Genomic DNA, 12,195 nt, shown 5'->3' with positions numbered 1-12,195 from the left:
AAACAGAAGCTTGTGCTCCTGGTCTGTCCTTTACTTGTAAGTAGAAATTGTTTACTCTGCTGCAGTGTTGGATGTACAATTTGCTCTGTCATTTATTCACCATGAGCTTTAGTGTAATTTTTAGAACTAGGAGCTAGATGCACCAGAGTTGCTCCTTTCTGAACACTTGCAGACAGAAAATGCTATAAATCCGCATTTTGTTGCACCTTTTCATAGAAAAACTATACAGAAATTGGGCACAAACCTGAAAACTGAACTTTGTTGTCATGTAACGGACACAGAAAGGAAGGAAAAGCAACACATTGGTCATTTATCCTTTCATTTAGTGTAGCTATTTGAAGTGACATGATCAGCATGCTTCTTAGTTCCATGTAGCTCATGTCTTTGGCTGTAGTATGTTCTGCCAACCTGAAAGGCAAGTTTTGCCATGGAGAAGAGATGCAATCAAAAGACAGGTTAGAAGAAGCTGTAGAAAGTTACCAGACTCTGGATCTTCCTCCAGAGTATGGAGGTTTGTGTTGCTGTGAATGAAACCACTGATTAACCCAGGATAGCAGCTTCTCTTTAAATTCAGTTGCGAATATCCCCAAATAAATTGGGACAATGGTGGGGTGTTGTAAAATCTGCAGCTACCCTTGGGTGCATGAGGAATATGTCCATTTAGATTTGGCAAAAGGGCCCAGGCAGCTTCTCAGCCAGGAGAGAGTCTGAGGGACTGGCTAAAGCTGCAAAATTTGTTAAAGACAGGACACCGGAGCAAAAGGTGGAGCTCATGATATCAATGCTTGAAGGACTCAGTGAAATAGGTTGCACATCGCTGATGTACGTTTAGAGATGGTGCACTATGGAGATATAGGCTGTAATGTGATGTCATTTTATACAGCCAGTTGCAATACTTGTTTTATTTTAACTTCTGTGCAATTGTTTTAGGTATTCAAAAGATTTCCATTTCTGTTTAGCTTTGGGCCCCACTGTTTTCCTGTTTATCTAAAAGTGCCAAAGTGAAGAGCAGGACTTGGTGTGGTATTTGCATGGTTGAGAGTGACTGTGGGAATGGTTTTTATGTCAGCATCTGAAACTGGGAGGTGGACAGCAGAACATGTTTGACAGTGGAAAGATGGGGAATAAATATTGTGTTGCAATTCCAGAGAGTATATTCTGGGAACAATGAAGTAACTGAGCTTTTCTCTGATTTTCATGGTTGATTTGCCTGAAGGAGAAAGTTCACATCATTCCACTTGCAAAGCTGTCTGCTGATGTCTGTATAAATACTAGCAAAAAAAGTATTCTTTCAGTGGGGATCATGTCATATACAGGTGCTAGCAAGTTGCATAATTGAAATGTTACAAGAAGAAAAGAATTTGAAATTTATAGTCACAGTGGATGTAACAAAGGCCTTTTCTTTGCTTCACCTTCTTGTGATAATTTTTAAGAGTTTTGGCAGTCTGACAAAAATAGACAGATGTTAAATTGAAGAACTAAATTACACTTTCAAAGAAGGATAGCAGTAACATCCTGTGTTTGTTAATCTCCCCTACATGAAATCCTGTTTTGGTTTACATTAAAATTAGGGGTTTGATAATTACTGGACAAAATAGCATATTAGTTGGGAAAAGGCTTGAGAATCTCAATGAAGCATTAGTGGAGGAAATTTGCACATGACAAAAAAAAAAATAAAACTGAGTGGGAATTTTGAATAAAATATTTTTAAGAAACTGTAAAAACTGGGCATTTCTTTGTTCATTTTGCATTCAGATCTGGTTTATGCATTAGCAGTCAAAATATTTGGTTACTGTATGTCATGTAACTGTAAAGTAACTGTAGTTCTTAAGTAACATTTGTGTGAAGAGCATAATTATTTTAAATGTGAAATTTTTCTTGTTGCACTTGCTACAGAATCTTCTGTGATACCCTGAACTTTAAACCATTTACAGGGATGATTTTCATCCTTAGTTTTTAATTTTTGGAGTAACATTTCTGTGATAACTTCATTGTACTTTTCTGTGATCTGTATTTCTTGATGTTGCGGGCTTAAGAGAAAATATGCTGGAATATGTTTTTTCTTATTTAAATGGATGATTTAATCATCTTTATTTAATACAGAATTATTAATTATTAATCACCTAATTTAATACAGCACTGATGTATGGTAGAAATAACTTTTGGTGAATTATAGAAGTGTTCAGGAAGAGAATATGAAATTAATAATTTCAGTCAATGGCCTTTCCCAAGAGGAAAGTGCCCCTCAGTGATATGTTTGTGGAAGTACAGAGAAAAGTACAATATGATAAAGACACTGATTTTCAGTTTGAACACGCTTATCTAGGTTTGATAAGTATTTGACACAGAACTCTAGAAAGAGCATTTAAACGTCTTCCAAAAAAAGGAAATACTCAGACAAAAGTGTTCCATTACTCAAACACTGCAGTCTTTTCTGCACACATCCTTGAAGGTAATTAAATGCTATGACATTGTTAAACTCTGGTGATTCAGAAGCAATCTTTCTTACAAATGAAAGCAGAAGCAATGTATTTCTTAAGCTTTTCATGCCTGGACTTCTGTGACTTGCACCCAAATCTTAATTTTAAGGCAAAACAGTCAACGGCTATTCCTAGTTGTTTCAATTATATTGCTAATCCAGATATTTGTAGTGGTGATGCTCTCTGTGTAGATAAAGCACTGTTTGCTTTATTTTTTCTATTAAATAAATTATTTGCCTCAAGCTGGTCTTTGCAAGCTGATACATTTAAACTGACCCATTTTTAGATATGGAGATCTGGCACTGCTTTGGAATCATGAGTGCAAATTAGTTGTTGGTTTTTTTTTTTTAGTCTGAAGTAGCCTGCAGTATGTCAGTCTGCCTCTCCAATGAGTGCTTAGTGTGGGACAAGAGATTCACATGAGACTGTGAGGAGGCAGCAGGAGAAAGCATAGGATGCCATTTCAGGTAAAACTCCTTCAGCACTTGTGGAGACCCATGGCAGTGAAGTTACTACAAACAAGCCTCTTGAGTCTTCCTATGATCAAGTTGCTGAATTGCTCAGCTCTGCTTCTTTTTGGGAAGAGGAGATTAAGCTCTCTTGGTTTTATCCTCCTCCTCGCTTTATGTTTCCAGTTGCTCTATTTATAACAATGTGATATATACTTTTGATATGTAGCCTGGGTAGCATTATCAGTTCTCCATTTTTATAAGTAAAGGAGCCCTAGGAAGTGCTGTATATGCTTTTCAATGAATATTCAAAGGCTTTTATTAAAGTGGCTTTTGCTGAGAAGTTAAATGTAAATATTTTTTTCCTGTATTTTAGATGAAAGTTCATTTGTGTGTTCTATACAAAAGACTTGTGATACAGAGAACTGCAGAGAGAAGAAGAGTAAATAAAATAATAATCCAGGGTAAATGAACAACTGTGTGGAGTTTAGATACCTGCCAGGTGAAATCATGGCAATAAGACATAGGATCCACTTTTCCTAATATTATGATTATGGGTGGGATTTCCACATAGCAGCTGAGTGGATCTAGAAATCACAGTTGAACTTCATCCTGCCTTCTGTGTGTTCCTTCTCTGGCACTCATTAATTGCACAGTGAATTAAATTGTTTAGGAAATTGAGCAAACAGAAAATGAATATTTTGGGGAGTTTTTTTTTAGTTTGGTGAGTTTGGTTTTTTTTGGCAAAAGGGAACAGATGAAGAACAATTCTTCTGTTTAACTCCGTGTTAGCCAGCTCATTTGTGCTATACAGGGTAAGTGACAGTGGAGCGTGGCCAGAGGTAGGGATTGCATTGACAGGCCTTTGCCCTTTAGCAAGAGCTAGGCTTTACATCTAGCCTTTAGACCTTATAGATTGGGGAAAGTGAAAACAAACTATGGCTCATTGAAAGCTCAGAGTCCAATAACTGGTGGCAGCTTATTTGTGTGTGCTTCAGTTTCCAGAGGATCCTGTGAAAAATCATTTCAAAGCTCACACTCCTTTAGGGACTTAGTTGTGGCGTAAGGCATTTCCGCTTGTTTTGTCCCAGTTTTCATTTCAGTTCATTAGTACTTGGGATTAACCTGATGGTTTAGTTATAAAATCACATAACAGGAAATAATAAAAATTAATAAGGAAGCAATATGAAGCACAACAGGAAAGAAAGTGTTCTATATGGGCTGTTTAAAAGAAATCACAAGTTTATGTATTTAGTGGAATTCATTGATTGGTGGTCTTAGACTATGAAAACCAAACTTTGCAATGTATGCAAAACTGGAAAATTTAAGTACAAATATATTTTTAGTTTTTCAAGTAAGTAATTAGTCAGGGAACAGAAATAGCTATAAAGCAAGACTTCAGTTTGCTGCATGTTTGGAAGCTATGCCTTTTCTGAGTTTGTCTTTTGAGGATGTGTTATACTTCCATTGATTTCTCATAAGTCAGACATTCACTGTATCTACCAGTTTGGTAGACATTCCCCATTTTCTTACTACCTTGCTTGGAAATTTCTGGCCAGCAGTTGACAGAATCAAAGTTTTTAAAATAGTGTTTTGTAAAACAAAGATGTTCCTTACCTCTAGAACAAAGTGAGATATAATTGCCCTTGCAGGAGCTTCAGTAATCATATCTGTTTTGCAGACAGGTTCATTTTGCATTATGCATTGTATTTATTCCAGCTTTGGAGTTTGACAGTGGATCATTAGAATTAATTAATGTAGCAATAAAAATTGGGAGGTCATGTAAGGCTGTTCATTTGATTGTTGTATATCTGCTACATTAGAGATCTTGAGATCTTTACCTGTAGGAGAGAGTTTGTCTTCTACAATGTCCTAATCAACAGTGCTTTGCTTCATCTGAACTCCTACATCCAAATGCAACCAGTGTAAATCTTATTTCAATGGTAATGCGTTACAATTTAATGGAGTCAGTGCTGTAAGGAGTTCCATTGAATGCTTGCAGATTTGAGCCAGAGGAGAGAGGTCCCTGAAGTCCCTCATTCTTAGTAATTGCTCATGGGTTTGAGCATCTTTAAAGACCAAACTGTCTACATCAGTGTCTACATCAAACTTCGAAGACCAATTGTTGAGCTTTTGCTGTTCAGGGTAATGTTAAGCTAATTTTATTTTGTAGTAGATTGGAGTGAACCTATGAAGCACTTGCCTTATTAGGTTTAAGAATCATGCTGGTTCAGTAATGTGTGCGATTTCATCATATTAATCTTCTTTGTTTTAAGTAATCGTTTCTACATGCTGGTAGAGGCTAGGATACTTAGTTACACACTAGAATCACTGTTAGTTTATATGTGTTTCCACTTAAAAATTATTTTCAATTAGAATTAATTTGAAACGGAATTAGAAATATAGCAAGTATCAAAAAAAAATCGTATCTGATACTGTAAAATAGAGAATAAATTGACAATGTCTCTCATCTGAATCCATTCAATGAATATGCCTTTCTGATTAAGACATAATATTTTAGATTATTAAGATGATGTGGAGGTAGTATTCTGGCTATTGCTTCTGTTCCTGTTGTCATTCTGCCTTTTGTTTTACAGCTATTCTGTTTTCCATAGTCTTCACATGCTTGCAACATTTCAGATTTCCTGAATTTAAAATGAAGCAAATTGTCAGAAGAGTGATTTTTGTCTTGTATTTTATCAAAAAAGTTTTTGAAATTGCTTTACCATTGTAAAATGAAAGAGTGTATGATTTAGAAAGCTCAAAACAAATAATAATGAAATAAATTAATTTCATAAAAGTAAATTTCAAATCCTATTGAAATTAATCTATGTGTTCCTTAATATTCCTTAAAACAATTCAATGGGGATTTTAAAAGCTGTACAAAAGAATGAAGCAGATGTAGGAAACTAATGCAAAACTTCCTTAACTAATCTTGTTAGGAATTTACATTACTTGGACTAATCTATACTCAAATAATACCACATTTTTGTGTGTCAGCAGCATGCTTCTGAAAAAAACAAGTAAAAAGAAGGAAGCCTCCAAACCACATGACAGTATTTCACTCTGATCATTCTCTTTGTCCTGTTTAATCTTTGTAAATTCTTCATCAGGCAGCAGCCTCCAAGGTTTTTGCTGTGCCCTCAAGTTTTGCCCATCTTTACGTCTTCCTCTGCCCGTGTTGCTCTTCATGCATGTCCTTGGCTGCACTGGTAACTTATTGTTAGAAAAATAAGTTTTAAACTATTTTTGTTCTTCTAGCCCAGAGTCTTGCTTTGCCTTTAATCTGTCTATATATGGGTATTCTGTTGCCATCTCTAAATTGGAAGAGGTCAAGGTTAGAACATGGTTTCACAAGAGGCTGTGGTCTGAATGAAAACCTTACTGACAGCTGCTGAAACTAGGTCTCCTCCCACTGTCCAAATTTCCCTCTCCCTGTAGTTTCATGTGTGCTTCCTTCTCCCTTGCTTTGTGTCAATATCCTTTTCAAGTGCGTGTTTGGTTTGTTAGAGTGGCAGAAAGAGAGGTAAAAAAAATAGTGTCATTTTCATACATGTTAGTAAACTAACTTCGCTCACAAGAGAACCTGATGAAGATTTGTGTTGGCATAAGGGCAGAAGTTTGGGACAGTGGCTTGGAGCAATGATGCAGTGGAGTTGAAAGGAAGGGTAAGCTGAGAAGAGCCATAAATGATAATGGAAGGAGAAACAGCAAACCCCTTGGGCTAGTTTAAAGAAAGCAGCCCAGTCTCCTTTAGATGTTAACTTGTAACACGTGGAGCTGAACCCAGGGTGCACAGTGCCAGCCTTCTGCCTTCTGTTGGACATCACCTGCATGCCAGTAGCCACTGGTGTATTGAACAGGCACTACGTGTAAAACCAGAAATGAAGCTGATGATGTAGGAAAAGGGACAATAATTTTATTTCTTTGTTACATTGCTCAACTATATTTATATTTTTCCTATATCTGCTGTATTCCTATATTTCCTGTATCTGCTACAAAGAGTTTTATATTAATGAACAGCTTGACAGAGTATCTTCTTAGCAGTCTTGCAAACCAAGCTTGTAGGGTTGTTTTTTTTTTTTTTAATTAGTGTAATTAAGTCTGATAGCTATTTCATCTTTGCATGAAATTTGTACTTTTATTGTTTTCTGCATGCCATCTGAGCAAATATTAATTTAAATTTTCAATGTATAAAACCCTTAAAAAAAAAAAAAATACAGGCTCAGCCTCTCTCCAAATACCCATACTGGATAGATTTGTCATTTATTGAGTCTCCCCATCAGTGAATAACTGTCAGTGAACCTTTCAGGAAAGCAGTCATCTTTCCAGGAAAGGCCTTCAGGAGACTTCTTTTCTTTCCTCCCCTTTTCTAATGACAATGCTTCTGTGTTGTAGGACTCTGACTGTGTTCCTCAGCACAGTTTCTATATGTATTTTTCTGCTGATCTCGGTAGCCACAGGGAGTGTGGTTACACAGTTACCAGGGCTGCTGGGCGGTAAGAGTTGCTTTTGTACTTCCCCTGCATCCTTTGTTCACAGGGGTGATGCTTGATAATTATCTCCTCTGTGCCAGGGTGTTTTTATTTTTATCGAACTGTGACAGACTAGTCTTCCACCAGATTTTATTTCCCTCCTACACTCATGCAAACTTTCGCATGATGCTTCAAAAAAGCAGCTGAGAAGCCAAGCAAAAAGCAAGGCTAAAAGTATCAAAGTTCTCAATTAATTCAAAACTTCAAGTTATGTTACATTTTGCTGTATGCGGATCCAAACATTTTTGTCTGAAAAAGCTATTTTCACAGTAACAGTCTCTATTGGGGTCTATGGTCTAGTAATATTTTCTAAAAATGTGTTTTCTGTATTAGACCTAGTCAGTACTTGCTGTCCTTACAGATGCTGATTAAAAACAACTGTTTTACCCTGTCTGAGATGTAAACTGAGGATGCCAGTCCACATCTCGTCGTTACCAAATGCCAGTTGGAAACAGTTTGTAGCTGCTTGCTCTGCGGTAGGACAGACATCTGTCCTGGAGCTCTCTGCTGTTTTCAAAGTGTTACTGGCAGTGGGCAGGTCTCTGCACAGGGAGTCCCTCTGCAGGGAAGATTCTGAAATTTGCTGTCAGGAAATACCCACTAATCTTTCCTTTAAAAACACACTGAAAATACCCTCCAAAAAAGATACTTCTTGTAATATCTGAGGAAAGCTGCTGCCTGAAGCTTTCCTCCCTCAGTTAAAGCTTCCATCCTCAAATAAATTAATTAAGGAATCTGAGCAAACATGAGGGATAATATTTTTCTGTGTTCAGTATTTGACAATTCTAAAAGTAGTAACACTAGAAGTGTTTAAAATAATATTGACTTAATGTAGCTGTACAAATACATTTGTTATATAAGCATACAAATATAAAATATATAAACATGCAAATGTATTTCTACAGATTTTTTCACAATTTTGAGCTAACATTCATGGTTTTAATTTGAAGGCACATTTAATAGATTTTTTAATAACTCAGGAGAAGTAAGAAATTTTTTCCCCCTTTTTTAAACAAATGTGAAGAAAAAAGGTCTAATGGTATCTGCTGGCTTTTGTTTGGCTTGGTTTTTTTAGATTTATCTCACAAGTATTTTAAAAATTAATTAGACGTTTTTAAAGGAGAGATGTCATTGAGCTCTCTGCAAGCCCATGTAATATTATATGGTCTGTACATAAATCAGACTGTATTAAATGGTCCTGCCCAGACTTACTGTCTGAGTCTCTCTAAGGAGGAGTAAGAAACCGGTTTCTCAGCTTAAACTATTTTTTAATTGGTGGAATATTTTAATTTTTTAATTGGTGGAATATTACTTGGCTATTATTCCCAAAGATGCCATCTTCAGTCTTTTCTGCATTATTGCTGAATTAATTTTAAGTCAAAGGTGGTAAAATACATGTTGTTAAACCTTGAAAGCAACTTTAGGCAAAGCAGATTACCTCACACTCGCTTATTGTGAAGATTATACAGGGCTTTGAGGGTGGGGATTTTTTCACTGCAGATGGACTTGGTTCAGCAAGGCAGAGAGAGATTTTTCCATGCTTTTTTACTATACTGAAAACATCATTTCTCAGCAATATTGCTCCTTCTTAGTATTTCAGCACATCAGTTTTTCCGTTCTACCCATTTCATATGGAATTACTGTTAAAAGGAAATGTTAGAGTCGTGATGGCTCTTAGTTTCCATCCTGTGAGTATCAGTGAGAATTTGTGTATGTAATGCCATTGCTGGTTTTGTGTTGGCAAGTGTCGAAATTGTACTGTCCCTACTGCACTACCCTGAGATTATCTCATGCTACCTTTCACACACATACAGCTCTTGTTTAGTCAACACACTTCAGCACAGTTGCAATTTCTTGGGTTCGTGTAATGAATAATGCAACAGAAGAGTGAGAGAACTGTGCTATATTTAGTGTTCATTAATGTACACGTTCCCTCTAATCCTTTTAAAAATATGTTCTTGCAGCCTATTTGTACTCTTCTCTGAGCACATTACAGTGGTTTTGATTTCAGTAGTCCTTTGTGGCAAGAAATAAATTGAGCAGTAGGACATTCATGCAATATGAAAGCTTCTCTTTGGCTGTTCGTTCTGCCTGGCTTCTCCCAACATGAGAGGAGCAAGGCTTATAGCTACCAAGGCTTACATTTTGCTGCTGCTTCCTTTAGATAGCACTGATTTCATAAATCTGGATCTTTGAAGATTTTCCTAAAAGCATACATTTGAAGGATGTTTCCTAGTATTTCAATTTGTTATGTGAAACCCCAGTATCTCTTGGTCCTCACCTTTTTTTAATACCCAGTTATCCTTTTAATCTTTTGTAACTTGTTGCACCTGTAGTATTGCATTAATGTAGGGAGAGATGATTTCCACTTGTTATGGTGTGCACCATGTAATGCATATGGACTCACTGCATCCATGAAACCCCCTAGGTTTGGTGAAGCAGCCAAGTATTTTTAATAGGGTTATGCAGGGAGATAAATGCTTTGTACATGGCAGCTGGTATGAAAGTGTTTCCATTTTTTCCCCGTCCTGTTGCAGAAATGATGGACAGTGGAGCTGACATTGTCATCGCTTGCTTAGAGTTCACATTCCACTGAGGTTATCTGACTTGCAGTGCAAAAGTTTGCACGTCCGAATCATCATTTAAGGCAGTCAGCAGAAATAGGGAAGATAACGTTAATTAAACTTGATCGATACCTGGAAACTTTAGATGAAGCCCTAAGGCCTAGAACGTGTTGATTTTTGACATCTGTTTTTAGGCTTATTTTATGACTTCTTACGCAGACATCAGAAGTACATGAAGCCATCTTGGTGTTCTACCCACACCTACTTAATATAAGAGCTATGAAGAGAGTCTTCAGCCTGTGTATTTTCTAAGATGGTGCTGCAGTGCTTCTGTAATGTCCAAGCGTTCATATCATTCTTTTTGCAGAGCTGTAAAGAGAGACTTATATTTGTGTAATGGTTGGATTCCAGTGTTTCTGTCCATTTTGATTTAATCATATATGAAGCACAGGGGAAAATTTGCTTAAACTGTAATCCAGTCTTAAGCCCTGCATGTGTATTGTAAATCTGGTAAACATAGAGCCATTTTTGCCCTGGTCAAGGGCTGTTGATGTTGCCATAGACCTGCCCTTGGATTGTTTGCTCCCAGGTGTGTTGAACTGTCATTTGCATTCTTCTTACTCTGTAGATAAGTATACACATTTACTAAGTTACAAGAAATGGGTTAAAAAAGAAAAACAGTAGAGATGTTACAATATTGATATACACCAAGACTGTTAAAGGAATGCATGGCATATTCGTGAACACCATCTTTCTGGTGGATGATAAATCCATTTTATAGACTTAATTATGTCTTTCAGTGTGGCTTATTTCTTCATGCTATGGGCTTCTTCAGGTTATTTCCCCTTTCCTCTCTCTGCCCAATTTACTTTTATGTAATTGGGCAGCAGATGAAGAAATATATAAGCTTACTATGCAGTGATAAAAATATTTTATCTTCTTATGTAAATGTGTATTGCATATAGTGAGGTTGTTATTATGCTACTTGTGCCTTTATTATATCGAACATGTTACGAAAAATTGCAGAAGTGTCATGAACATATACATAGAAATTTCAGCTTCAATAAAGATTCCAAAGCAAGTAATGTATCAAGAGAAGAAAGTGAATTCTTCATGTGCATTTATAGAGGTAAACAGTTTTTGAGAGCAAGTTGCATTATGTGTTGTTGATTGTTGACTCTTTTTCTTTTTCCAGTTGCCCATATTTGTCAGAGAAGATTACGCCTGCTATACCTGCAATTGGTGGGATTCTTTTCTTTTTCGTGATGGGGACCCTGCTGCGTACTAGTTTCAGTGATCCTGGTGTCCTCCCCCGTGCAACACCAGATGAGGCAGCAGATCTAGAGAGACAAATAGGTAACACCGAAGGTCTGTTGTCTCTTCGCTTTCCTCCCGAGGGTGCATGTACTGTGTGAAGGCAGTGTGCTGCTCTGCTCATGGGAGGAGTTACTCCTACCTTGCCACAGTGATTGTTTTAAGGCTGTAGTGTCTGGTGACGTTGCAGTGATTCCTGTGGAAAGATGATTGATCAGTTCTTCACCAAGAAAGTAAACATAACCCTGGCCTTTTACAGTGACAGTTATTACTGTAAATACTTCTCAGCAAGCCTGGTAGAAATCTCTCTGTGGTACATAAGAGAATACTTTGTGAAGTGTTTTTGACAAGAAAGCTGATACTGCAAAAGATCTACAGTTGTGCATTTTTAAAACAGTGTTTTTTCAGAATTTGATTGAATTTAATTATGTTATTTATATTGCAAAAGAGTTGGAAAAGTCTCTGTGTTAGTATACAGTAAAAATGTTACTTTTTTTGAATAAAGCCAGCATAATTAAATTAGAGAGCTAGATTTTAGCAATTCACACTTAGCAGGAGTACTGTTAACTAAATTCTGTGAGTGGGACTTCTACAGGTACAAATATGCTGAATAGCTAAAATGTGCCACCTGGATAAGAAAACACACGATGAGTTTGCAGAGCTGCTTCATAAATAGTGGGTTTGTGTGCTTAGTAGGCTACTCAACCTTACTAAATACTACTATATCTGCTTTGATATCATTGTCAGTGAAAGTCACATTTTTCTGAAGCAGTTTCAGAGAAATGCTCACTCATGTAATTGAAAAGACAGGTAACAGGTCTGTGCAAGCACAAGAGAAATACTTGCAACATCC

General features: G+C 36.7%; 1 protein-coding gene across 6 annotated transcripts in view; it reads left to right on the top strand.

Moving 5' to 3' along the window:
* ZDHHC14 (zinc finger DHHC-type palmitoyltransferase 14) overlaps window positions 1–12,195 on the top strand; it is a 94,202-nt gene that overhangs the window by 41,532 nt on the left and 40,475 nt on the right. For 3 of the 6 annotated variants that reach the window (XM_053938286.1, XM_053938283.1, XM_053938281.1), the window contains exon 2: window positions 11,224–11,384. In XM_053938286.1, the coding sequence (XP_053794261.1) occupies window positions 11,224–11,384 (161 nt within the window). Of the gene's footprint in view, window positions 1–11,223; window positions 11,397–12,195 lie in introns of all 6 variants that reach the window. The other 3 variants (XM_053938284.1, XM_053938282.1, XM_053938280.1) reach the window with 1 other exon arrangement.

This window comes from Vidua chalybeata, chromosome 3 (assembly GCF_026979565.1).
Source record: "Vidua chalybeata isolate OUT-0048 chromosome 3, bVidCha1 merged haplotype, whole genome shotgun sequence".
Lineage (NCBI taxonomy): Eukaryota > Metazoa > Chordata > Aves > Passeriformes > Viduidae > Vidua > Vidua chalybeata.
Note: the sequence above shows the minus strand (reverse complement) of the source record. Positions and strands in the feature narration are given on the sequence as shown.